Source organism: Hylobates moloch, unplaced genomic scaffold, assembly GCF_009828535.3.
Source record: "Hylobates moloch isolate HMO894 unplaced genomic scaffold, HMol_V3 SCAFFOLD_21, whole genome shotgun sequence".
Lineage (NCBI taxonomy): Eukaryota > Metazoa > Chordata > Mammalia > Primates > Hylobatidae > Hylobates > Hylobates moloch.
In genome coordinates, this window is record NW_026652296.1 from 43264361 (window position 1) to 43291849 (window position 27489).

Genomic DNA, 27489 nt, shown 5'->3' on the forward strand with positions numbered 1-27489 from the left:
TTGCTGAGAGAGTGTCCGTAGCTTCGCGTCAGTGTCGCGGCCCTGCGGTCGGCGGCCTCCTTGTGGAGCGGAGCAAGGGTAGGCCCCGCGTGGCGTCTTTGCCCGGCTCCAAGATGGACGGCAGCGGGGACTGGGAGGCCGCTCTGGGGGAGCACGTGGCGCCCTGCTCGCCTGCTCCCGGGGCAGCTGGGATGGTGGCGGACTCCGGAGGCCTCCTGCCGCTGTCGGGCAGGGAGGCCGGCGGAGGCGGGGCCGTGGCCGCCCCCGAGAGGCGCCCAGGCGGCGGCGGCCCAGTCTCTTCTTTCCTCGCACAGCCAGGCGGCCCCTGCTCGAGTCCCGCGTCGCCATGGCCGCGGTTCCCGAGTTGCTGCAGCAGCAGGAGGAGGACCGCAGCAAGGTGAGGTCCTTCCCGCCTCAGACTCCTGGGCGGGCGGCCCTGCGAGTTCTGGGGTTGCTGCATTCTTTCCTTTGCGCGTCCATAGGCCCTGGCTGCTCGCCGCCATCCCCAGCGCGGGAAGCACCCGTGAGACCCGGGCAGCCCCTCTCCCTCGTCTTCCCTGAAGGCTGCCCCGGGGAATCCCTGTGGATATCCCGGATTTTATCAGAACAGAACCAGAGACGCGGGATCTTAGCCCCGGCTCAGGCGCCGGTGCCGAGCGGACTTGGAGAGATGATCTCTGGAGACCCCGGAATGTTCTTTTTAAACCTTTCCTGGGCTTCGTGGTGACCAGTAGGTGAACGTGAAATTGACTTAACATGCGACAGACCAGTTTGGTTTGTGCCCCTAAAATGCCCCCCTTTTCCTCCCCCGCTTTTTCTGAGAAGACCTGTTTTTTTTGGGGGGGGGGCCCAAACAACTTGGGAAATTCCATCAAGCGTCCGAACATGCTTCTTACAACTTTAGAAACGCAAAATGCGTTGTTGTGGGAGTTGTGTAATTTTTAGTAGGTGCTCAAATACTTGATGAACTTGGTGTCTATTTTTAAGTCTTGTCCATTGATGTAAACTGTTCCTAGGTCACGTGTATCTTGAGGTCTAAAAGATTATTAATGCAATAAATTGAGATTCCCATAGCCAATTAAAGATGCAGACGAGCCTCCACTCTTTTTCATTGGTTCTTTAAATTTGCCTCGTTAGCTTTGCGATGCATGGTTTGTGAGCAACCTTGCATGCAGAATCGTCAACGTAAGTTTTTCTGACCGATGAAAAAGAACCTCTAAAAATACAAGGCTCTCTTAAAATGTAACTTGGAGCCGTCTTAACTTACACATCTCTTGAGAAGTTAAAGGCACCTCCATAGAGAAACTTGCTCATCTAGTAAGTAAATACCAGAGTTTCAAAGCGGCTGGATTGTTTCAACAAGGGTATCATTGCATTAATTATTGAAATAGAGCTTTGTATACAGGAGGGTGTTGTTTAGAGTGTTCTTTTTTTTTGAAAGTTCTTTATTACTAAAGCAGTGGAAACTTGAGACCACGATTCTTTGTAAAACATTATAAAGGTAACTTTTCTCCATAAAGGGTAGATACTGGATTGGGATTTTGGTAGCATTTTATTTTTTCTTTCTTTCTGGTGCATTCTTTTAGCTGTGTTGATTCAGTCAGCTAGTTAAAAGGACTCCGTTGCTTCACCCTACTCTCTGATAGTACAGTATATTGCAACTGGTTTTTACAATGACTTTTCCACCACCCTGATCCTCCAGCAAAATTGGAGAATGGTTATGAAGGCCATTTCCTGCCTGTTTTAGAGGCTACAGAAACTGTCGTATCTGTGAAGAGAGTTACATGACATTGTTTTCCTTTTTACATTACAGGAATAAAGAGACAATAAAACTAAATAATTACCCTAACGCGTGGCTTTATTTTTGTTTTCTGATCTCTGCTGATACTGATAACCTGCTGTGGTCTGGCCTAGATGGTGTTATGGTTAACTGAAAGGGAGTTTGGGGCAAGTATGAAATAATGAGAAACTAAGTCTTGGGCAACTTCTTGCCATAATACAATTTCAGTAATCAACTGAAATGTTTTGTGTGTTACCTAAATTGTGTGTTACTTAAAATGTTTAAAATGCCCCCCTGATAATTTACTTTGGTTTGGAATTCCCCTGAGGATGGAGTTAAGACCCACTAAGGTAGGGGAACATACTTGATTCTTCAGGATTTTGAATTCTAGCCTAATACTCATTTTGGCCAATTCAGCAAAACTGAAAGGGAATACTGTGTCAGTCGTGTCTGGTAGCCAGACACTGGCATTTTGTTACATTCTTTAGCCGAGGGTGTTGGGGTTTGCCTTCTTCCTCAGAAAATAGTTCAGGGGAAGAGATGCATGGTTAATTTGGTTTCCTAACTGGTCCTCTACTAATTATTGGTTTTTGATTTTCTTTTTTTTTTTTTGAGACGGAGTCTCGCTCTGTTGTCCAGGCTGGAGCGCAATGGCGCGATCTCAGCTCACTGCAACCTCCGCTTTCTGGGTTCAAGTGATTCTGCTGCCTCAGCCTCTCGAGTAGCTGAGATTACAGTCGCTCACCACCATGCCCGGCTAATTTTTGTATTTTTGTGGAGACCGGGTTTCACCATGTTGGCCAGGCTGGTATTTGAACTCGGCCTTCCCAGCCTAGTGCTATTTTTAACTAGGGGGTTCTCGACAGTAACAACTTGGCCTTAACTTACTGCTTGGTTACAGGGACGTTGGTGAATGATATCTGTTCTCTTACCTAGTCACGAGTGTAGACTAAGTACTGCTGCTCTGGTTTCGTGTTTAACTGGTATGGAAGCTGCCTCTAGGGATATTTTTTTTCTCCATTAGCTAGGATGGAGTGCAGTTTGTTAGTTTAGGAACAATCCTGAACTTTGACCAATACCATAGCAAATCCAAACTTACAAACTTCGTGGACTGAAGCTTTATGCTACCCTTGCAACTATTTTCTAAGTTGAGGAAGTATAACATATCAAGCTGCCCACGCCTTAGTTCTAGTTCAGTAACTTGTACTCGGTGTCTTAAGATCCCCATTTGTGAATACTCTAAAAGGTCATTATCTGTTCACATTATTTTGGCCATAGGTAGAAATGGCCAAGAGGCTTTTTTTTTTTTTTTGAAACAGGGTCTGGCTCTGTCACCCAGGCGGGGAGTGCAGTGGCACCATCACAACTCACTGCAGCCTCGACCTGGGGAGCTCAGGTGATCGCCCCCACTTCAGCCTCCTGAGTAGCTGGGGCTACAGGCATGCACCACCATGCCCGCTTAATTTTTGTATTGTTTGGTAGACGGGGTTTCACCATCCAGTTCAACATGCCAGGATTACAGGCATGAGCCATTGTGCCTGGCCAAGGCTGTAAGTTTTCTAGATTTGTTTCTGAGCTGTAAACTCATTCGGTGAGACCTAGTGGTCATCTAAACTAGAGGTTTAGTTTAAAATTCAGTTTCTCAACCTGGGGAGCACTGTTGACATTTTAGCCTGATCACTTTTGTTGAAGAGTGCCCTCTGTGTTATGGGATGTTAAGCAACTGTTCTTGGCCTCTGCTAGGACGCGGCCTCCTCCCTCCCATGGTGATAGTAAGAAGTCAAAATTGCCTGTTTGAGAATCACTGGTTTAAACGGACTTCCTTCTAAAATGGTGTGATATGAGTGGGGTCAGGTTGTGTTACAGAAACTAGTCTTTGTGTGCTTGTTGCGAATTTTTCAGGTTTTCTATTAATCTTGCCTAAGGGAATAACATGCCATGTAAAAATTAGCATTGTTGGATATCTTTGTGAGAATTAAGCTTTTCCACTAATACTGAGGCACCTTATCAAAAGGTGGTGAAAGATGGTTTTCTTCAGCAGGTTCTGGGTACTTGAGGGTTACAAAGGGAGGGCTTCGTGTTTGTGTTTGTGAGTGCAGGCTTTGGACACTGGAAACTTACCTGAGTTTCTTGTGCTGCAGAGGGGAACTTGGTTTAAAATCCTGCTGTTTCAACATTTGCTGTCTTTATTATCAGGGTCTTGATGCTTGAGCAAATTAGGTGAGAACAGATCTATAGGTTAGTACCCTGAATGTCTTAGCCCGTGGTCACAACAGTGTGTAGTGAAGTTAAATAGTATTTAAGGAAACAATCTAACTTTTAATGATCCCAATAGTGAGAAATGACTATTTCAGAGCTTGGTAAGTTCTGTCTTGTCTTACTGAAATTGTAAAGGAAGATGGCCATAGGATAGCTCTCATCTCACATGAATGTGGTAAATTTGATTTTTTAAAGTGTAAATTAAGTTTCTCTGCATGATCTAACTTTCCAAAAAGTGGCTTCTTCACCCTTAATATCTGCTTTCTGATTGGCCATTGAGGTACTCTGACAAGATCTCCTAAAAGAGATCCTCACACCTTCACATGCTGCCTAAAGGCAAACCATAGTACCCCAGGAGGAGTGTGTAAGTTGCAGTTTGAGGGGCAGCCAAGACTTCAGTTTAGAAATGGGGGTCCTTGGCTTGACTCTTCTCCTTTTTACATTTTGGCATAACTTTTTAAGGCACTCCTATATGGTCTGGAGAGAAAAGTATAATTTTCTGCCTGAAAAGCTCAGTTTCTGAAGGGCACACTCCTAAGCATTCTAGTCATGGTAAATGATGAGGAATACAAATCCAGACGGCTCCCTTTGCAGGGTTTTCACGTTTTCTTCCAAGAGCACTGCAAAGCTAGGACATCGTGCTGTTAGATACTTGGTAGCTGGTGGGTGATAAAATGTTGGACTTCTTCCCTCACCCTTCCTATATCTTTCATGAATTTTGTTTTGAATTCTTGTTTTTATTTTGCTTAGAATTCTTTTTCTCAAGACAGTCTTGCTGTGTTGCCCAAGCTGGTATCGAACTCCTGGGCTCAGGCCATCTTCCCGCACTCAGCCTCCTGAATGGGCCCCTGGCTTGAGTATTGGAATATTTACATCTGAATGATTTGGGAAATTCGCTGTACCTCAAACTCAGAGTGAAAGAAATGTCCAACCAAAAAGCGGGCAGCCTGCTCTCCATGCTGCCATTTGTGTTTCAAACTGAGATGACCAAGTTTAAGTTCAAACAGGCAGCTCTACCACTGTTGCTGAATCGTCTTTCTTGGTAAAGGTAAATTGTCAAACCTATTTCCTGTGCATCTTGGTTTGATCATGAAGTGAGACCATGAAGGAAGGCAGTAAATGTCCTTCAACACCCTCATCCACATGAGTAATATGGACCATCTTAGCTTTGTTGAAGAGGGCTTGTTCCAGCCTTGGCAACAGAGTGAGACCCTGCTACAAAAAAAAGGGGGCTTACTGACTTGATATGGTATGCCAGTGAACTTTTGGGAGGGAGCCTTGATGGGACTGGGTAGTAGGTGAAGGCCTTTAGCTCTGAATAAAGAAAATTGGCATTTCTGTTTTTTACATTTTGAGACAGGGTCTCAGGGTCTCAGCCTGCTCCCAGGCTGCAATTCAGTGGTCTGATCATAGTTCACTGTAGACTCAAAATCCTGAGCTCAAGTGATCTTCCCACCTCAGCCTCCCAGAGTGTTGGGAGTACAGGCATAGGCCCCTGAGCCTAGCTGATTTTTTTTTTTTTTTTTTTAAGGCTTTGCTGTGTTGCCCAGGCTTGTCTCAAACTCCTGGCCATGGGCGATCCTCCTGCCTCAGCCTCCCAAAGTGCTGGGATTACAGACAAGAACCTCTCTGCCTGGCTGGGTTTCTGTTATTCATTTGTTGGAACTGTTTTCTTGGTAGCAGTGGTGTATTGATTCCCAGTAGGATTTATCTGCCAGGAGATCTTACAGATCATGTAGTTCAACCGTTTTGCTTTGTGAATTCATTTGGAAGTATTATAATTTTGGTACTTAGTAATTAGACGGATTTCTTGACATGCATTAGATATTTAAGGCAGTAATTTAACTCTGGTTCCATGTTGATTCCATTAGTACATGGGCTTGCAGCCTTGTGAAATGATGATTCAGTTTATCCATTCGCTGAGTGCGCTGCACTGACCTCCTTCCAAGCCTCAGTTCCTGTTCTAGGAACTTGAGGCTATGTAGCCTGCAAATGCCCTGCAGTCTGCAGTGTTCTACTGTGAACTGCTTGTGTGTTGGCAGGCTACCGGTAAGAATGGTTGGTGTCAGCAGGGATGGGGGCCCTCTGAGACCCATCTCACAAAGATGAGTGGTGAAAATCTGATCACTTGCTGCAGCCCTTTAGTTTTTTATTAAGCCGATGCCTGAGTAGCTTTAATAGCTATTAGCTATGTTAGTAGACTGAGATCTTCTGTTAGAAGTCTTTAGTTCTGTTTTCCTTGGGGGACTAAGAAATTATATTGCAGGCCTGAATTACAGGAAGGGGAGAACCGGTGGCTAGGGAATGAGAGCCAATACCTGTGAAAGCAGAGTTGGGCTGGGCGCGGTGGCTCACACCTGTAATCCCATGACTTTGGGAGGCTGAGGCGGGCAGATCACGAGGTCAGGAGTTAGAGACCAGCCCTGACTAACATGGTGAAACCCCGTCTCTACTAAAAATACAAAAATTAGCCGGGTGGGGTGGCGTGCGCCTGTAATCCCAGCTACTCAGAAGGCTGAGGCAGGAGTATCTGGGAGAATTTAACCTGGGGGGGCGGAGGTTGCGGTGAGCTGAGACTGTGCCACTGCACTCCAGCCTGGGCAACAGAGTGAGACTCCGTCTCAAAAAAAAAAAAAAAAGAAGCAAAGTTAATATATTGCTTATATATTATATAATATATTGCTTATATAGTTGAACCAGTTGTTTTTCACACACCAGTGCCATAATCTAAAGCTGAGATTGAACACAGATAGGTAGGTATTAGTTATCTTCAGGATGGAAAAGAATAGTAACAATTTGGAGCACCAATGAGAACACTGTTTCCTAAATATGTATCATGTGAATCTTTAATGTTTGTGGATATTAATACAAATCTAGAGTGTGACAGAACATCTTCGAATTTTATGTTCTCACTTAACGAATATTGGACTAGGCAAGGCGTGGATACCTTTCCAGCTGAAAATCTGATCAAGGAGGCAGGCTTCTTGGGTCCATGCTAAGAATCATGGATTTGTCACATTGGCCCTCTTCCTGGCAAAATCTTAGTTTCTTAGGCAGTGGAATGAAGCATAACAAAACAAAATCCCTAGAGGCTAGGAACAGATAGTTTGAAAGAGAAGACACTGTAGCATGTGCTGCTTAAGTACGTATCTTCTGCTTTTGGAATGGAAACTAGGAAGTCATTTAAATAGATATGTGTCTTTTTTATTCTATCTGTAGTAATTTATGTGGGATATTCAAATAGGAAGATATGGGCTAGCACTGCATATTGTATCCATGTCTTACATTGTATACAAATGACTATTAGATTTAGATGACTAATTAGATTTAAATGACTGTTCAACTAGCCCCAATCTAACAGATCAGGGATTGTGGAGTTTCACTTCTTTGGACTGTGTCTTTTTCATTTTGGCGCTGAGTCTGCACTCACCATAACCACTTAGAAAAAACTGTATTTTTTCTGTTCTCCTCGTGGGTTCTGAGTTTTAGAATCCTGCCTTTTGTGTTGTTCAGTCATCCAGGTGCCCTTTGCCCTCTGTAAGCCATTAAACCTTTTGAAGAGGCAGCTTTGCTGGTAGAGTCATAAGTGAAATTTGGACCCAAAGTGAGTAGTCTATGAAGACTGGTGGCAGGAGCCCAAGAGCTGCAGGGTTGTCCTGCAGCCAGCGTCTGATGTGCCCCAGCTGGGAAGCTGATGAATAGGTGAGGAAATGCACAGGGATTCCGTAACTACTTTTCTCCTTTTAGAAAAGTGCCTTGGTTCTCTTACCAAAAGCATTGCAATTTTTTAAAACAGTTGAAAATGTGCTTTCCAAATGAAGCTGTGCTTGTTTACCATGAAGGCTGATTATAATCCGTATTGTAAGGATTGACCTGGTAGGGAAGTACATCATGAACTGAAACTTCACCTAAAACTTTGAATACGTGAGCCATTAGTTTCAAGGGAAATCTACAAAAATAAGGTTTTTAAAAATTCTGAAATAGAGATGAGGTCTCACCATATTGCTCAGGCTGGGTTGTTGGGTTTGTTTTGTGTGTGTGTGTGTGTGTGTGTGTGTGTGTGTGTGTGTGTGTGTGTGTTTGTGTTTTTTTTTTTGAAGACTCGCTCTGTTGTCCAGGCTGAAGTGCAGTGGTGCAATCTCGGCTCACTGCAACCTGTGCCTCCCAGGTTCAAGCAGTTCTTCTGCCTCAGCCTCCTGAGTAGCTGGGATTACAGGCGCACGCCACCATGCCAGGCTAATTTGTGTGTGTTTGTTTTGTTTGTTTGTTTTTTAAGACAGAGTTTTGCTCTCATTGCCCAGGCTGGAGTGCAATGGTGTGATGTCGGCTCACTGCAACCTCTGCCTCCTGGGTTCAAGCGATTCTCCTACCTCAGCCTCCTGAGTAACTGGGATTACAGATGCGTGCTACCACGCCCAGCTAATTTTTGTATTTTTGGTAGAGACGGGGTTTCACCATGTTGGCCAAGATGTTCTCGATCTCCTGACCTTGTGATCCACCTGCCTCCACCTCCCAAAGTGCTGGCATTACAGGCGTGAGCCACCGTGCCTGGCCGCTTTTTGTATTTTTAGTAGAGATGGGGTTTCACCATGTTGGTCAGGCCGGTCTCGATCTCCTGACCTCAAGTGATCTGCCTGTCTTGGCCTCCCAAAGTGCTGGGATTACAGGCATGAGCCACCACACCCAGCCAGAAGTCAGTTTTAAAACTTAAATTATTTGAGAGTAGGTATGTTTTCAATTTGATTCTTGTAAGTGACCTAAGGGATCTGGAAAAGAGGTAAAACTTTGCATGGTAAAGGTCCGGCATGCCCAAGGCCGGACTTGGTTCTGAAGCCTGCTTTGTCAGCTGTTGTAAATGGCCACTGTAAGCATTGTAACATCTGTAGGCTAAGGAGTACTCTGAGCGCTTCAAGCTTAGGGGGATGGAGGCAGAGGCAAGAGAGAGGGGAAGAGTGGAGCCTGGCAATTATTTAGCAAGTTCTGTAGCACTGTGGAGTGGGTTTGTTGACTAAGCAGAAGGAGTGCTGAACTTTTAGTCACACTTGATGCTTCCCGAGTGAGAGTACAAATGCTGACTTGGAAGCTCTAGTCATTTCACAAGTTTCTACCCATGTTTGTCTCATCTGGAGGGTTATATGCTATAATATGAGAAAGTTCATTTAACTTGTGCCTGGGGGACATTGAGTTAGTGATGGCCTGGATGCTGAGGGATTTTGCCAATACTCTCTTTTTGACAGTTCTTTAAGGCCCAAATACAACATTGCATTATTTGCTTATTTGGTGGTTAGGGCTATCATGTCAAGTGATTGGATTTTTGCTTGAATCCCTTCCTAGGGCGAAATGTCTGGGCAAAAATGGCTGCTAGTGAAGCTTGGATGTTTGATATGCTATGGTTGCAGTCACTTATAACCTAGTGGTTTTCTTCTTTTTGTCTTCATCACGTTCTGAAACAAAAGATACGTTTCTATACTAACCAGAAAGGAAGACAGGTATAGTCGGGGGTATTACCTCTACATGGGAAAAGGGACGAAAACAGAAGATAATTACTCAGTGGAACGAAAAGCAGCGAAAGCAGCTGGTAGCATCCATTGTAGCTTTAACTGTGGTGCATAAATGAGCTCCATTTACTTGATTACATCCCCCTTGGGTCCTCCTATTCTAATTCCAAGGGTATCCCATGTGGAGTTCACAGGCTCACTGAGTTTGCTGGGCTTGTGAGCGAAAATGGAACTGTCAGCATATTCATTTGAGCAGTGCTAGAAGTCAGGGTTTGTGACTTTAGGAAATGGAATCTTAGGAAATGTGGCAGTTTTTGAGCTCTGGGAAAAGCACCTTAGACCTGTCCTGTCAGCTGTCCTATGTCTCCTCCAGAGATCATGGCTACTACTTATGCCTGGCTCTGTTTATTCCTGTTCTTGGGCCTGCCTGACCTTGACAGATAAGCCTAAGATCAGTAGAGTCATTGGTATTCCTCTGCAATCACATCTCAGTTAATGGTTTGAGGTATTTTTAAAGGCTGTATTTGCCCAGTGTTAACTTAGCAGAAGGAAGCAAGCTCTTATCAGAAAATATGCCAGAGCTGGAGTCACAGTTATGATCAAATGAAGTCGCTGACCTTGAAGCTTTATCTTTCTTTGCAGAGATCTCACAAATGGACATGTGAAAATTAAGCCAGACACAAGCAGGTATTTCATAGGAGTTATCAAGAATTCATTTGGAAGAAAAGTACTTAGGTTGAGATGTGAGGACTCAAAAGTATCTGTTTTGATCTTACTAATAGTTGATGTTAAAATCAACTTCTGGTGACTACTTGAGCTTAATTTCTTGGAGGAAAGCCATTGTAATAGGCTCCCTCTGGCTTTCAGAATTATAAATATACAGTGCTTAAGGAAAAAGGGAAGTACTTGAAACTTTTAAGTAATCCATGTGCTTTTAGTGAATATATTTAGTCTTTTTGTAGCTGATTGACCAGCTTTTCACGTTTTAGAGGTTAAGTACATAAGTTTTTAGTCTTGAACTTTTTATTTTGAAGAAAGGGACCCAAAGGGAAATTTGGAGCGAAATACCTCATCTTCTTAATTCTAGTCTTCACTTGGCATTCCCTGCTTTGGGTAATCCAGTGTTATGACAACTTTACTGTAGCACTCCTTACAGTAAAAGGAATGGGGCAATGAGATGCTTACTCTATGAGTTCCTCGTGCCTTGTGTGTCAGGTTTTCAGATTGACCACCACCTTGTCTACTTTAATTTACCTTTATTTAAGTCACTTTTCCCTAATAGCCCAGTTCCTATTAGTGCTGCCACTGTTCTCTCCTCTTTTTTTTTTTTTTGACGGGCAGAAATGGAGTTAGTTTTTTCCTCTCAATTTCCAGCTCACAAAATCAGTTAATTGAGTATTCAGAGTGGTGCTCACACTTGCTGCTCATGTGTAACCACAGTGGGATTGTGCTAATTAAGTAAGGCCTTGGTTGGTTTTTCTAATTCACCCCTCCTGTCTAGATTCCTTGGCTATTTGAAACAGTCCCAGGTTTACTCTGAACTCTCCACCCAGGATCCTATTCCACATGACTGTTCTCTGTGCCTCTTGAATGTTCATTGTACTTTGGCATTTATGTAAGAATTCAAGATTTTGTTCTGTTTAGTTCAGGCCTTAGTGTACAGTCAGGTATTTGGCCAAATGTATTGTACATGACATATGTAATGTACATGACATTGTAGCAGTTGTTTTGTTTGTATTACAGGAATACTTTGGATATATTCACATGCATGTGAAGAATGGGTTTCCCCTCAGTTTCAAATAAACTTAGAAATGTCTCAACTGACATTTCTTTTTCTTTTTTTTTTTTTAATTTTAATTTTTTTTTTTTTTTTTTTGAGACAGTTTCGCTCTGTCACCCAGGCTAGAGTGCAGTGGCGTGATCTCAGCTCACTGCAAGTACTGCCTCCTGGGTTCACGCCATTCTCCTGCCTCAGCCTCCCGAGTAGCTGGGACTACAGGTGCCCGCCACCACGCCCAGCTAATTTTTTGTATTTTTAGTAGAGACGGGGTTTCACCGTGTTAGCCAGGATGGTCTCCATCTCCTGACCCTGTGAACCACCTGCCTCGGCCTCCCAAAGTGCTGGGATTACAGGGGTGAGCCGCCGCACCCGGCTCAACTGACATTTCTAAATGATCTATGTATAAACTGCTTTTTAGTAACTACTCATTTTTGGAATAATTTTTTAGGGCCAAATGAGTTTGAAATTAATATGCAAAAAATGTATTTCAGCTGAGATCTGTATCTGTGGACCTGAATGTTGATCCCTCGCTTCAGATTGACATACCTGATGCGCTCAGTGAGAGAGATAAAGTCAAATTTACCGTGCACACAAAGGTAAGTAACATGCAGGGGTAATACATACAGTGCTAGGCTGCAGCCTTGTTATTCACAGTGGATGTGAGAAGAGATTCCCTGGGCTTCAAACAGTTGCTATTCATAGGGTAGCACTATTAAGTGAGAACCTCCCCAATCTATCTCACAGTAAGCATCAGGTGAGTGCCATTGTGGCAGCAGCATTCTGCTGTGGCAGAGCCCTGGGCTGTGGGGCATTTTTTTTTTTTTTTTGAGACAGTCTCATTGTGTTGCCCAGGCTGGAATGAAGTGGTGCCATCTTGGCTCACTGCAACCCCCGCCTCCCGGGTTCAAGCAATTCTAGTACCTCAGCCACCAGAGTATCTGGGATTACGGGCCTGAGCCACCACACCCGGCTAATTTTTATATTTTTAGTAGAGATAGAGTTTCACTGTGTTAGCCAGGCTGGTCTCTAACTCTTGACTTCAGGTGATGCACATGCCTCAGCTTCCCAAAGTGCTGGGATTCAAGGCGTGAGCCAGAGCCATCACACCGGACCCCACCTTTGTTTTTAATTTGCATCCAAGGGAAGTTTCTCTCTGTAGCTTGCTTTTTTTCAGCATTTACTAAATTGGGAAAGACCTTTCCCATGTGGTTTTTTCTTAATGCCTGGGCGGCTTGAATAGCACACTTCAGTTATTCCGGAGGCAGTGTAAAAAGACTGGTGACATAATTCTCTGCCTGAGCTTACCAGATCAAAGGAGGTAAAATCAGCATTCACTGGAGTGAAAAGGAAGGAAGCCAGGGACAATTTTTAGAACCATAGTAAGTTACAGCTAAGAGGTTTTTTTAAAATTTATTTTTCTTTTTTGTCATAAGTTGGGGTGGGGGGTAAATTCAGACTTACAAAGGTAGAATTTGGGGTTGGATTGGGTGGCTCACATCTGTAATCCTAGCACTTCGGGAGGACAAGATGGGCAGATCGCTTGAGCCTGGGCAACATGGCAAAAACCTGTCTCTTCCAAAAATATAAAAATTAGCCAGATGTGGTAGCACACACCTGTAGTTCCAGCTACTCAGGAGGCTGAGGTGGGAGGATGGCTTAAAAGCCTGGAAGGCAGAGGTTGCAGTGAGCCAAGAAGTCAAGATCAGCCCACTGCACTCCAGCCTGGGTGACAGCCAGATCCTGTCCCAAAAACGTATGTAAACAAAAAAAAGTACACAGAAACAAAAAAAATAGAATTAGGGTTGTGGCTTACTTCTTGGAACTGAACTTCTACCAGTAGATTCTGATTGGGTATTCATTACAGGCTTCAGAAAGGTGGAGTTTGGGGAGAAATCTTTAGAGTTCAGGTTGAATCTTAGCTATGACTTTCATGACAGGAGATCATGTGTTACTGCTTTGTTCTTTAGTGGATCATATTATGATGTATTATGCAGAATTTTCCCACTGCGTAGCCTAGGAAACCCAAATCACTTATCTAAAAGTCGTGGTTACCAGTTAACTTCTTTCTTTCTTTACAGACCACACTGCCCACGTTTCAGAGCCCAGAGTTTTCTGTTACAAGGCAACATGAAGACTTTGTGTGGCTACATGATACTCTTATTGAAACAACAGACTATGCTGGGCTTATTGTGAGTCTTTTAGAAAATCAAATAAGCTAGTTCTTTCTGCCTTGCTATGCATTAGTTTAAAAGAGACTTATATCCACTTTTTGTAATGGATTGTGAAAAGTTAGATTTCATCTACCTACTGGAGTATTTGCTAACTGTCAAGTGGAAAGTATGTGAAGGAATAGTGTTACAGCTTTGAGGTGGTGCATACAGGCTTACATTATTTACATTGTAAAGGGGTGTGAACAGTGTAATGACTTTAGTCTTACCTACCTTTAGATTTGTTTTTTCTCTGGTATGTTTTTTCCAATGTCAGTAGAATTGATTTCTAGGAAACATTAGTATTGGTAATAGTTTGTGATAAGATTTCTCAAAAGTTGCTGAAGGAGGCCATGCCTGTAATCCTAGCACTTTGGGAGGTGGGTGGATCATCCAAGCTTAGAATTTTAAGACGTGCCTGGGCAACATGATGAGACCCTGTCTCTACTAAAAATACAAAAAATTTGCTGGGTGTGGTGGTGCGTACCTGTAGTCCCAGCCACTGGGGAGGCTGAGGCATGAGAATCGCTTGAACTTGGGAGGCAGAGGTTGCGGTAAGCTGAGGCCATGCCACGTCACTCCAGCCTGGATGACAGAGCGAGACTCTTTCTCCCAAAAACAAAATGCTCAAGGACGCAGTTTTCAGCCCTTGATTGTTATTTCTTGGCTGCAGGAATAGACTTAACTGATTTTAAAGGAGACTTCCATGCATTTTGTCCTGCCAGGCAGACTGAAGAAGCTCTCCAAATGATGATTTCTTAATCATTAAACAAAATTAGTACCGAAGCTTATATTTAGATAGGTCTGTTCATTCAAAATTAGAGTCCTTGATTATCCTTTGGGATTAGGAAAAAATTCCTTTGGAATACTGGACGCTTTATAATATTGATGGCTAATCGTTGGTGTTTAGCATTCGTTGTACTAGTTTTAGGCCAACATTGAAGAAGTATAGACACCGTTGTGCTCTGAACAATTGCCTGTAATGGATAAACTGAACAAATGATTGCCATCAAAGTGAATATGCAACTCTCAGGAAGACACCTCATTTTAAATGTCCAGAAGAGTTAAGGAAGGTTAAGAAAAAACAGGAGTTGACTTTTAAATAGCCCCACAGGAGTGGAGTGGTTGTCTCCTGTGGACCAGCAAGAGTAGAATGAGGCACCAACTAGAAAACATCGCTGCTGGGACAAGAGGCTCATGAGTTCCTGCCTCTGCTGCAGATTCCACCTGCTCCTACGAAGCCCGACTTTGATGGTCCTCGAGAGAAGATGCAGAAACTGGGAGAAGGTGAAGGGTCTATGACCAAAGAAGAATTTGCCAAGATGAAACAAGAACTGGAAGCGTAAGTGGATTTTCCTGGTGGGCTCTGTCTTTTGAGAAGTAGAAAAGTGGTGCTGTGTACAAAAATAAGTGGAAGAACCTGACTTAATTTTGTTTGAAGTGCAGCTGTTTAATTAGGTCCCTCGCGTCGTTTTCTAAAACTAGTAATACACAGTGTGGGACATGGTCTTTGTACTTCACACGTTGATTCACTGGAGGCCATTGACACCAATACCCGATAGACTAGTTGTTTTTCCCCATATGTAGAGCATACTTATTAGGGATGCTGGTCTGGCACAGTGAGGAAATAAACTTTTGTGCCTTTATAAATTGCTCATAATGTACAAAGCTTTTCTTTCGGAAGCTTGGTTACTAGATGTTGAGAAGAAACTAGAGAGATGGGGTTTCGTCATGTTGCCCAGGCTGGTCTCGAACTCCTGATCTCAAGTGATCAGCTCACCTTTGCCTCCCATAGTGCTGAGATTATAGTGAGCCGCCCCGGGGCCAGGCCAAATAATGAGTGCTGTTATAGAGTAGCATTCTCAGTAACCATCACATTGATGATTTGAAAGAGGAAGTCCAGGTCTACAGGCAGCAAGTATATTTTAATCTGGTTGTCATTTAATTTTTTCAAACAAAAATAGATTTTTGGAAAGTTTCTTACGAATCCATCCTTGCACTTCCTCATCTTAGCTGAAAAGTACTCATTCCTCCCCTCTTCCACCATCAGCTCCCCCTCTCCAAACCCCTGTGTCATCTAGGGCAGCACTCAAACCTCCAGGCCCTGAAAGCATTTAGCACACACTTGAGTGGCTCTCGGGACCAGCTCTGGGGAATGAGGCACTGAACACAACAGACCCAAGTTTCTACCATTAGGAATTTTAAGGTGACCTTTAATGTCTAGGTTGAGATAAAGCTGCTTTGTAATTTTTGTTAACTTTTAGCTTCATTGGACTCATGCTGTATACTCGGGCTGCGGAGTTAAAGGTTCTCATTGCTTTAAAGAAACAAATGTTCTGTGGCTACTAAGTAACAGTAATTGCATGTAGATTTAGGAGCTCATGGACTTGATCCATCAAATCCAATTACAACATTGCTTTCCTCCATGGGCTTATTCCACAGATTCAAAAATGGCAACTGCCTTATTATCTAACTAGACACCAGTTTATACTGAAACATCGGTCCAGTTGCAGTGTTTTGTGTGGTGGCATGAGCAGAGCCATAGAATTAATCAGGAGTGGTACTGGTCAGGTAGTTGAGCTGTGTCAACTGAATGCCATGTGTGCATCTCTTTTCAGTGAGTATCTCGCTGTTTTTAAGAAGACTGTGTCCTCCCATGAAGTCTTCCTTCAGCGGCTTTCTTCTCACCCTGTTCTCAGTAAAGATCGCAACTTTCATGTTTTCCTGGAATATGATCAGGATGTAAGGCATTTTTATTCCGTTTTGATAATCCACTTCAAATGTTTATACTTTCAAAATGTACTTGATAGTTTCTACTGCTTTAAAATTTTGAATTTCTTACACAGTGGAAACCTTTTTAGATGCTGCTTTTCCTTCATTGTGTAAGTCATTTTTTGTAAAACTCTGCTTAAAGAAAATTTTGACTCTTTCCCCTTCCAAAACCTAGGTTTCTTTTTAAGAAACTAACAGTCCCAAACATCCCTTAGTTAATTTATTAACAATTCCAAACTTAACTAAGTTCATTTTAAGGAAATTAAAATTTGTGTAATTTATTTTCTTCCCAGCTACCCTTTTTGTTGAATTATGACTTTTTTCTTTCCCTTTTTGAGGCGGAGCCTTGCTCTGTCGCCCAGGCTGGAGTGCAGTGGCGCATCTCGGCTCACTGCAAGCTCCACCTTCTGGGTTCACACCATTCTGCCTCAGCCTCCTGAGTAGCTGGGATTACAGGCGCCCACCACGACACCCGGCTTATTTTTTGTATTTTTCGTAGAGACGGGGTTTCACTGCGTTAGCCAAGATGGTCTCGATCTCCTGACCTCGTGATCCGCCTGCCTTGGCCTCCCAAAGTGCTGGGATTACAGGCGTGAGCCACTGCGCCTGGCCGCGAATTATGACTTTTATGCTATTTTTCTTTTTAACATGTTTTGGTTTTTGCTACTTAATATGGATAGAAGAGAACAGTAATTTTCCCAAGGATTTCAGAGCCACTAAGACTTAGCTTCTAGTCCGTCTTTCAAAATCTCTTAAGCTTTTTAGAATGAGATGACCTACCTATGTTTGGGTTTAGCCATTAGGTGTTTTAAGCTTGGAGGTTAAGGCAGAATTAAAGATACTTTATGCATTTGCCTGTACTGATAAAGGATTACTTATAATGTTACTCAGAACTTCTTTAAGAAAATCTAGAAAAATACATACCATATAAACTGTTCTTTGGAATTTACTTCTTTTAGCTAAGTGTTAGGCGGAAAAATACTAAAGAGATGTTTGGTGGCTTCTTCAAAAGTGTGGTGAAAAGTGCTGATGAAGTCCTTTTTACTGGAGTTAAGGTAAGTGACCTTTGGCTGTTGGAGAAAATTTTTGATTTCGTCGGGAATAGGTGACCTTTTGTTTCTTTGAAAGAGATACTTGTGAAACAAATGGTTAACTTTTAAGAAATGTAAGTTTTCTTCAAATTTTGGTAATTTTCATCTACTTACTCAATTTTCACTTATTTCCCAAAGCACCTTGTTCTTTCCCAGGAGAAGCAACTTGAACCTTTCCACACTTGGCTTCATTTTCTCCTTTTCTGTAAGGAGGGAGATTACTTGGTTAATTTCTAAAATAAAGTACAAGATCAGTATTTTATCCCATTCTCAGAACTACACTGTGCAGTTTGGTCACCAACTACAGGTGATAGAGAAGCACTTGACATGTAACCTAGCTGGCACAACTAAGGAACCAAACTTTAGATTTTATTTACATACTGGATTTCCAGGCGTTAGCACAAAGATAAGAATACAAAATAACATTTCCATTACCCTTAGAGGTATAATTTACTTTCCTACTTCTCAGGCCTCATTCCTTTGTAACTGAGTTAACCTTACAGTTACTCTCTGGTATCTGGCTTTGCCGCTCCAGGGAGCCCAGAATACAGGTGCTAAGTAGAGAGGGCATCATCAGAAATTAGGAAACTTGGACTTGGTCCTGTTTAAAGTGTATGGGACTGTCCTGTATCCACGCATTATGGGATATTTGGCATTGGCATCCTTGGCCAATGCCTACCAGATAACCAGGATTTCCTCCTAGTCTGAAACCAATCAAGAGAGAAAAAAAACCTCATTGACACACAGATAGGTATCCAAACCATTGTACTAGTGTAAAATTGCTGGGTCTTCGGATGCCAGTTTTACTGGTGGTAGTTAAGTGATTCTTCTGTAGAAATTTTCTGCCAGCCCTTGATTTTTGCCAGCCTTGGTTAAGAAATAGTATCGTAAATTTGTAATTCCCTGATGTGAAGAGGTTAAACTTTACTCATATTTATTTGCCATGTTCTAAGCAATATATTTTTATATTGATAAATACAAAAGGCTGCAGGGATAGTATATTTTCACATTCATGAAATGTCTGGTTCTTTTTTTCTTCCTTCTAGGAGGTAGATGACTTCTTTGAGCAAGAGAAGAACTTCCTTATTAACTATTACAATAGGATCAAAGATTCTTGTGTGAAAGCTGACAAAATGACCAGATCTCATAAAAGTAAATATCTTTTACCACTAGTCACTTACAGTTTTGCTGATGAGCCTGGCTGTGTTTGGATAAAAAGACTTGTCCTTGTTTCTGCAGATGTTGCCGATGACTATATCCACACTGCAGCCTGCTTACATAGCCTGGCTTTAGAAGAGCCCACAGTCATCAAAAAGTAAGGTTTTTTTGGAAAAGCATTTCCCCTAACCCAATTGAAGAGTGCTGAGTGGTATAATTAAAAGCATAAATGAGTGGTGACTACATGGTCCTGCTCTGGAGTTACAAGCTCAGTAAGACAAGTCTCCAGCACTCATCTTACATGTTCTCTGGACATAAGACACTTGTAAGACAATTGTAGGGGACTGGGGCTCTTCTATATGTAAACAAATACAGTAAATGTCAAAGCAATAGTTTCTGTCACACTTAAAAGCCTATTTTCTTTAGTTTTGGAGTTTGTGAGAGTTTATCTTGAATCTTCCCCTGGCAATTGGTGCTTGCCATTTTGCCTGGTAATGCCCTAGACCTTCTTTTTTTTTGGCCTGTGATGCAGCCCCAGGAGATCCTAAGAACATGTGCCCCTGCCCTGGACCTTGAAGAGATTTGGTTATAGTGGTCATGAGAATAATTTAATGACCCCAGTCTGACAGACAGCTGTTTTGATGTACGGTTTTCTGAAATTACCTTCATTCGTTGAATTAAAAACCCTTCCATTTTCACTCTGCACTTATGTATGTGTTTCAATTTCTCCATCCTGGGCATTTCTGGTGTAAGACAATATTTTACTTAACATCCAGGCTTGGCAAAACAGGTGATTCTACTTTTGACTTGAAATTGAAAGGCTAATGGCAGAACCATGACGAATTAAGTAGCATATTTACTGCTTTGTGATGCCCATAGCAGAGCTCATTAGAACCCGACCTTGGTTAACAGAGCATTGGCATTTAATAAGAATATTTGGGCGCATGGCAGGATGACCGAAGGGTCACCAAGAGGCTGAGTGTGGTGCTGTACATGTGTGTAATTTTGTGACCATTTTCTCTACTATTTGGGGTCAGTTGAAGTGAGAGCACTACTTTTAAATTAATGCTAAATCACCAAAGGCTAGGACTCCTGAGTTGACCCATTCCTGTCTTGCACACTGGTAAGATCATGTTTTATAGATGATTTAAGACCTTAAACCAAAATTACATGTACATTTCCAGGTACCTATTGAAGGTTGCTGAGCTATTTGAAAAACTAAGGGTAAGGATTTTTGTGTTGGTCTTCATAATATATATTTCATAATCTGTAGCTTTCTGCCTTGATGGTGACCTTTCCTTTTCTATATAGAAAGTAGAGGGTCGAGTTTCATCAGATGAAGATTTGAAGCTAACAGAGCTCCTCCGATACTACATGCTCAACATTGAAGCTGCTAAGGTAGGAAGAGAGTTGCTCAGCTTCTCAGAGCAGTGCAGGACCAGAAGTCTGTTTAAAAAGTTTCTTTATACAAAGGGGCAGAATAAGAATTTATCAGACTTGTTTTTATAAATGACATGCCTTTCTGGCATTGTATCCATAAAGCTTGTGTATCTGACAGCACTGTAGGGGTTGTGTGAAGTAGACAGGTAATAGTTTGGGGGATTATAGGTCATTGATGTGGGACATAACATGCAGAAAGGGCTGTTTCAGGGGCAGAGAAGATTTGGGAGTTTTTATTGAATTGCAAGTATCCCTGCAGCCTTTGAGCCATAAAGCATTATATGTATATGTGGACAAAATGGTAAGCATATTTCATTCCTTTGGGAATGAAACATGCGTTGTCTGCATTGCCCTGAACAAATATGTTTTAATTTTATGTGAAATGTATTAAATCGGGCAAAATAGATAGGATTGTATGCCCTCTAAGGCTGAAATGTCACCAGAAAGTAAAAGGGTAAAAAATTTTTCCCCCATCATGTAATTTTATTTTAGTTAATTTGCCCTTTGGCATGTTTTCTGAATCTTGGGAGTTTTTAAAAACATACTTTTTTAATAGCCTATTTTCTGCTTTCATGTAATTAAGAGCTCACTTAATGATTATTTGAGTATATACAAAAATAGGCCTAGTAGTTTCACCCATCAGTTATTATTTCACCTAGTTTTAAATGTGTAATCTATACATCATAACTGCTGATTTCAGATACTAAAGTAACTTCTACTCTGTTGTAAGATTGCAAAGAACCTTTATATCTGACTAAGTGAATCTCCAGGGTAGATTACCAGAAGCAGGATTTGCAGGGTAGGGTTATGTTTCTTACTACTTCATTGCCCTGTTGTATTTTAGCAGCACTGGACTTACCCAGCAGTGACTGTATATTTCAAGTTATCTCTGATAACACAATAGTTAATTTTTAAAGTTAACTTTATTTACTGAATTACTGGGGAAAAAAGTCCTGTTTTCACTCTTGAGTAATCACTTGATTCATATAAGGAATTCTAAAAAAAGCTCTCAACAAAGCTATCAGCACTGCTCATCCCTGCTGAAGCTGGAGATTTAAAAATACTCTGGGAGAGGGAAGGTGTAGAGGTAAATTATTGCCACTAACATCTCAGGTGGTACATTGGCACTTGGGCTATTTTTTAGACTGGTTTAGATATTTAGTATGTATACCTGTTAATTTTTTTCCCAGGATCTCTTATACAGACGCACCAAAGCCCTCATTGACTATGAGAACTCAAACAAAGCTCTGGATAAGGCCCGGTTAAAGAGCAGAGACGTCAAGTTGGCTGAGGCACACCAGCAGGAGTGCTGCCAGAAATTTGAACAACTTTCTGAATCTGCAAAAGAAGGTTGAGCAGGGACATTCTTCTTTCTGTAATTTGAAAATAATTTCAAACTTAGAAAAGTTCCACAAATAGTGCAAAAAACACCCATGTATCCTTCACCCAGTGTCAGCACTTCACCCCCTCTGCCTTATCACTTGCACATACACAGTCACCCTCATGGCTTTGTGTGCTTACAAACGTTACACACCTGGTTTTTGTGTACCATTGGAGATTAAGTTGCATACGTCATGCTCCTTTTAGCCCTAAAAATGTTGTGCTTTGTTTCCTAAGACTGAAGACATTCTCTTGTATGGTTACAATATGGTTGTTTGCTGTGATAAACTTTGGGACTACAATCTGCTGTCTGTATTCTCATGTTTGTCTTGATGTCCTCTACAAGATCCAGTCTAGGATTGCATCTGGTTGTCTTAGCTGTTAGTCTCCTTTACTCTGGAATAGTTCTTAGTTTTTAACGGTATCAGTCTTTTTAGAGAATCTCTTTACAAATCCTGTATTTCTGACTTTTGGTAGGTTTCCTCATGTTTAGATCTGGTTATGGGCTCCTGGCAGAATAGAAGTAATATGCCCTTATTGGGGTGTCACTTCTGATTGGACAGTGTGTGTCTCTCCTTCATTTGTGGTGGTAATTTTGATTACTCAATTAGATAGTATCCAAATCCAATTTCTCCACTGTGTAGTTACTATTTTAACCCCCATCAATCTGTGGTGAGGCTATTTAAGACCACGCAAATACCTTGGTCTTCATCAAACTTCCTCCCTAGGTTTAGCATGTATTAATGATTCTTGCCTAAACCAGCTGTTAATCTGATGATTGCAGAAAGACGATTTCCCTCATCTCCAGCTCTAGCTTTCCTACCCAAGTTGGCACTTGTCATCCTACTACAAAAAAGCCTTCCATTTTCTCAGAAATTTCCTTTATCTTTATTAGAGTCATGGACTCCCAGTTTTTAAAATGGTTTAGAATTCATTATTGTATTAACAAGTTATTTTTGATGCTTGTCCAGACTTTGCCAATAGGAGCACCTTTAAGCTGGCATGTGGTTGTAACACCCTAACCCCTCTTTTTTAGAGCAACAGGCCATGCTAATCTTACTCTCTACTCCAGCCTTGAAACTGGCCATTTCTTCAAGGAGCCAGGGTTCTTTCTCTTTGGGAACAGTTACCAGCATCTGAGTATGCTCATTGTTTCGGGGTATCTCTGCTTCTGTGCACTTCAGTGGACTGAGCTAGGAAATGTATGTGTGTATGCACAAGCATGCCGTTGGACACACATGCAGTTTTCAGGGATCACAAGTCCGGTCCATGTCCACGTCCACAGGGTTCTTTCTTGCCTTATCTATTTCACCTCTTAGAGCAGAGGACTTTCACCATTTCCATTGAACATGAGTGTTAATATGTAGTCCTTACCTAAGAGGATTATGTGGATCTTCTCTGGGGTTCTCAGGGGCCATGGAACATGCCAGAGCAAATGTTGGAATGGATTACCCAGAATGTGAGTGGTTGTAGTGGGGCACTGTTGGACTCAATTCCAACCCCCTAACGCATGTTTCCATGAAAAATTCATGTTTCCCAGTGGTAGTGTAATCTAGACATAGGGAAATGATCTGTTCATCATCATACTTGAAGCTACCTGGGGGAAACCTAAACTTTATAGATTTCTAATCATTTGTCTCTTTGTCTATTCAGGATTATAATACAATGCCTTAACTGTAAGGCACAAAGGCACAGAGCTTCCTGGCAAATGTCATGTAGACAGACTCTGAGGCTGTCCTGGGTTCTATCAAAATAACCTTCATGCTACCCTGTTCCTGAAACAGCTTTTTTTTTTTTTTTAAACTAAAATTTTCAAGGAAACGTACACACTTCAAAACTACTGAGTTGAAATCTTATAGGCCAGTTTCATGGCTCTGGAAATTTTAGAGGAGATTGAAGAAAAAACAAAACTTTAAAAAATGATGCCAATTCAGGTCTACCTTTACTGCCTGAAGTTTTCGCCCACATTGATTATATCCTATATTCAAAATGCAAGACAGGTACACTATCTAAAAATACAGTATTCTGTGGAATGGTGAGATTGGTGGGTCTTAACCTGTTTGCCTTTGGTCTAAGTGCTTTCTGAGACTTGCAGCTGAGCTGACAACTAGAGTTGAGTCAGTGGGTAAGGGCTGATTTCACAGGAGGTGAATAGTTAGCATATGGAGCCCTGGTACTGTGTGTAGGTCCAGAGGAAGGCAGAGAGCTTATCTTCACCCAGGATATCCAAGGGACTGATAAATATCACCTTGTAGTGCAAGCACTATAGACTTGACATACCACTATGAAATTTGTGACTTTTTAACTTGGATGTGGCTGCTTGTATTGTTCTTTTGGACAGCACTGTAGAGACAGGAGGGAGGGTGAGTCTGCTCTGAACACTTGAGCACCAGCAGAAGGTTGGGTGATGGTCAAAGTTTTACCCAAGTAAAACTGCAAGACAGAACTTGATGTCACAAATTCAATGAAGGAATTAGGGCGAGAGATGCATATTCTTGGTTTGATGACCCAATTTCCAATGGGTCATTAATGCTGAATTCTGATGGCAATAGGAGTAGATGAAAAAGGGCCGGGCATGGTGGCTCACGCCTGTAATCCCAGCACTTTGGGAGGCTGAGGCGGGTGGATCATGATGAGGTCAGGAGATCGAGACCATCCTGGCTAACACGGGGAAACCCTGTCTCTACTAAAAATACAAAAAATTAGCCGGGCGTGGTGGTGGGCGCCTGTGGTCCCAGTTACTCGGGAGGCTGAGGCAGGAGAATGGCGTGAACCCAGGAGTCGGAGCTTGCAGTGAGCTGAGATCCCGCCACTGCACTCTAGCCTGGGCAACAGAGCAAGACTCCGTCTCAAGAAAAAAAAAAAGAAAAAGCAGCAGATGAAAAGGAAGCATGCCCTAAAGATCATCAAGTAAACCTGTCTTGAATGCGTGTAGCAGTTTTCACTGTTTTGGATTTAAAAATGTTTTAAGTTTTATTTTTAATCGACAAGTCATTGTATTGCATTTATGGAATACAGTGTGATGCTTTGATACAGGTATATAATGTGAAATTATTAGATCAAGCTAATTAACATCTTTCATTTTTTTCAGTGGTAATACATTTGAAATTTGCTGTTTCAATATATATTATTGACTGTAGTCACCCTGTTGCACAGTAGATCTCAAAATTTCTTCCTTGAGTTTAGCTGCAGCCTTCTACCCATTCTTACTCCCACCTTCCCCAGCACCCCACCGTCATCCTCTGATAACCATCATTCTGTTCTCTACTTCTAGGAGTTCAACTTAAGATTTTACCTATAAGTGAGATCATGTAATGTTTGTCTTTCTGTGCCTGGTTTATTTTATTTGGCATAATGTCCTCTAGGATCCATCCACCTTGTCCCATATGACAGAATTTGGTTCTTTTTAAAGGCCAGATAGTATTATGTGTCTATACTACATTGTCTTCATCCACCGATGGATACTTCTCAACTGATTTTGTATTTTGGCTCTTGTAAATAATGCTGCAGTGAACATGGAAGTACAGATATCCCATTGAGATACTGATTTCAGTTCCTTTTGTTCTATTCCCAGAAGTGGGTTTGCTGGATCGTATGGTAATTCTATTTTTAGTTTTTTGAGGAACCTCTATACCATTTTCCGTGGTGGCTGTACTAATTTACATTCCCAGCAACGGTGTAGAAGAGTTCCCTTTTCTCTGCATTGTTGCCAACACTGATCTTTCACCTATTTGAGAAAATCCATTCTAGCAGGTGTGAGGTAATCTCATTGTGGTTTTAGTTTGCATTTCCCTAATGGTTAGTGATGCTGAACATTGTTTGCACGAACCTGGTATGTCTTCTTTTGAGAAGCATTTTCACAAGCCATTGGTGAAGTATGTGGCTCACCACCACCCATACTCCAGCCCTGTTCCCAGTCACTGGTACCTAGAGGGTGAGAGTGAGGCTGCTCATCACATGTTCTCCAAGTCATAAGCTGCTGCTCTCCCACTCACAATGCTTGGTGATTCAGTGATGTTTTCCACTTAAAGACAGTGATAGCTGTATCACCACAGTTAATAGATGTCTGGTGTGTCCCAGTCACAGCGATAATACAAATGTGAGGAAATAATGCTGGTGCATGAAAGCATTGGAGACCATTTGTAAGAATGCCATTTGGTAGTTAAAGTGAACATGAAAATTGTTTAGTTTTTCTTGGTTTCATAAACATTTTTTCTTCCTGTAGAACTGATAAATTTCAAACGGAAGAGAGTGGCAGCATTTAGAAAGAATCTAATTGAAATGTCTGAACTGGAAATAAAACATGCCAGGGTAAGTGTTTTCTACAAATGAAGCCAACATCTTTTATGGTTTTTTTCAAAGTTATTTCCCAATTTACTAACCCATTGTCATCAGGCAGTTGGAGTGGCCTTGTGGTATTAATCCTCTGTAGTACTTAGTTGATGGGAGCCACTCATTGTTTATTTGTAGTCTTGTTTATAATGTCACCCATGACTAATTTTTAGCAACTTTTTTTTTTTTTTTTTTTTAAATAGAGATGGGGTTTCACCATTTTGGCCAGGCTGGACTTGAACTCCTGACCTCAGGCGATCCACCTGCCTTGGCCTCCCAAAGTGCTGGGATTACAGGTGTGAGCTATGGCTCCCAGCCCTAATTTCTAGCAGCTTTTATTCAATCTTTCCAAGGCCCTCGCCTTCATAGAATAATGCACCGATAGTGTCTAAGAAGTTACAGTAAGCAGGATCACATTTAGGAGCAAGCAGGTGAGGGCAGAGGTGCTGGGGTGAACGTCAGCTCTTCGGCTGGTAGCCTTGCCCACTGAGGGAGAGGAGCTGAAACATGAAATTGGGATGTATGGTACGTTGCAGTTCACCTGGGATTTAATGAAGAGAAGGGCCAGCTTGCTCTGGCTGACTTTAAATCTCCCGTGAGAAGCTATGTTGGTGGACTTGAGTCATTACAGGTATATGGCAAGTTTTAATAATTCATTGGTCTGCCTTGACTTTTTTCCCCACAGAACAATGTCTCCCTTTTGCAGAGCTGTATTGACTTGTTCAAGAATAACTGATATGCCTTCACTCAGAAGAAAAGAAAAGAATGTGAAAGAAAGCCAAGCATCACTTGCACTTAAATCATTACCACGGAAGATATATTAGCTTCAACCTTAGTTTAAAATTATGTGAATAAATATTTTGATTTCTACAAATCTTAACATTTAACCATGTTGGTTTAAAAATATTGCTTGCTACTTGGACATAACTAATTTTTCCTTGCGCATTTAATACCTCTGGGCAGAATCTAAATACTGGATTCTCCCGTAGTTTGTCTTCAGTTACTAAGAAAGGGTGTAGGAGACATTTGCCTTCTGGAAACAAGTAGAAGCAATCACCTGGCCCATGTCCCTACAAACCCATGATTGTCAGGGAGGTGCCAGTTACAGCAGGTGATTCAGCTATTTGAGGCCGGTAACAGACCTTCCATTCCTCGCTGAAGGTGGGGTTTGTGTTTTTGTTTTGCTTGATTACTCCACTGGTAGTCATCTGGTGTTTGTACTATAACAACAGCAAGAAAATCTCATTTATCTTTATATACTCTTTGCACCTCCTTTTTTTAGTTGAGATATAAATATTTGAGGGGAGAGAAATATCTACGGGTATATATGGAAACAAATAATGTGGTCTGCTTTATAAGATGGCCAGGTCTACATTAGGAAAAGTATGAGCCCCCTCCCTAGTGGCCGTTGGGGGGCGAGGGGGTTGTGTTGTATGTCTTTGGGCATTTGTTTTTTATAAAGCATATAATAAAATAATCGTGCTACTAATGTACGGCCTGTTTTTGTGGAAACCAAAGCCAGGGTGTGTCCCAGGAATGCAGGTGGTGCTAGGCTTTGCCTGTGGTTACAGGGTTTTCAGGGTCTGCCCAGAGTCCTGGGGGTGGTCAGGGGAAATTTGTTCTAGTCTTTTTTTTTTTTTTTTAAGACAGAGTCTCGCTCTGTCGCCCAGGCTGGAGTGCAGTGGCGCAATCTCGGCTCACTACAAGCTCCGCCTCCCGGGTTCACGCCATTCTCCTGCCTCAGCCTCTCCGAGTAGCTGGGACTACAGGCACCCAGCTCATTTTTTATATT

General features: G+C 42.0%; 2 protein-coding genes and 1 non-coding gene across 6 annotated transcripts in view; 2 read left to right on the plus strand and 1 right to left on the minus strand.

Annotated features, from left to right (window-relative positions):
* The window catches only part of MGME1 (mitochondrial genome maintenance exonuclease 1), a 36221-nt gene extending 22963 nt beyond the window's left edge, over positions 1 to 13258 (minus strand). For both annotated transcript variants that reach the window (XM_058433277.1, XM_058433278.1), the window contains exons 1-2: positions 13131 to 13258; positions 3902 to 3986 (exon numbers count right to left, since the gene is read on the minus strand). The gene's annotated coding sequence lies outside the window, so the exon portion shown is untranslated. The remainder of the gene's footprint in view (positions 1 to 3901; positions 3987 to 13130) is intronic.
* Positions 1 to 26937, plus strand: SNX5 (sorting nexin 5). Of its 3 annotated transcripts, XM_032143182.2 has the most exons (14): positions 1 to 78; positions 315 to 397; positions 11809 to 11913; positions 13396 to 13506; positions 14745 to 14866; positions 16143 to 16266; positions 17256 to 17351; positions 18434 to 18539; positions 18627 to 18702; positions 19730 to 19769; positions 19857 to 19943; positions 21176 to 21335; positions 25591 to 25676; positions 26383 to 26937. In XM_032143182.2, the coding sequence occupies exons 2-14, from the start codon at positions 347 to 349 to the stop codon at positions 26431 to 26433; spliced, it is 1215 nt and encodes a 404-aa protein (XP_031999073.1). In that variant the 5' UTR covers positions 1 to 78; positions 315 to 346; the 3' UTR covers positions 26434 to 26937. The 3 variants fall into 3 exon arrangements, with proteins under 3 accessions (XP_031999073.1, XP_058289259.1, XP_031999077.1); XM_058433276.1 differs by lacking the exons at positions 1 to 78; positions 13396 to 13506 and having other exon boundaries at positions 240 to 397; XM_032143186.2 differs by lacking the exons at positions 1 to 78; positions 315 to 397; positions 11809 to 11913 and having other exon boundaries at positions 13393 to 13506; positions 14639 to 14866.
* On the plus strand, positions 5930 to 6167 carry LOC116461555 (small nucleolar RNA SNORD17). Its single transcript, XR_004246093.1, has one exon. It is a non-coding gene; the product is annotated as a small nucleolar RNA SNORD17 (small nucleolar RNA).
* Positions 26938 to 27489: the final 552 nt, after the last annotated feature.

Coding starts and splice junctions, on each gene's coding strand:
- SNX5 (XM_032143182.2), top strand. CDS start 347: ATGGCCGCGGTTCCCGAGTTGCTGCAGCAGCAGGAGGAGGACCGCAGC. Junction 16,267..17,255: donor TCCTGGAATATGATCAGGAT/GTAAGGCATTTT, acceptor TACTTCTTTTAG/CTAAGTGTTAGGCGGAAAAA. Junction 25,677..26,382: donor TGGAAATAAAACATGCCAGG/GTAAGTGTTTTC, acceptor TTTTCCCCACAG/AACAATGTCTCCCTTTTGCA.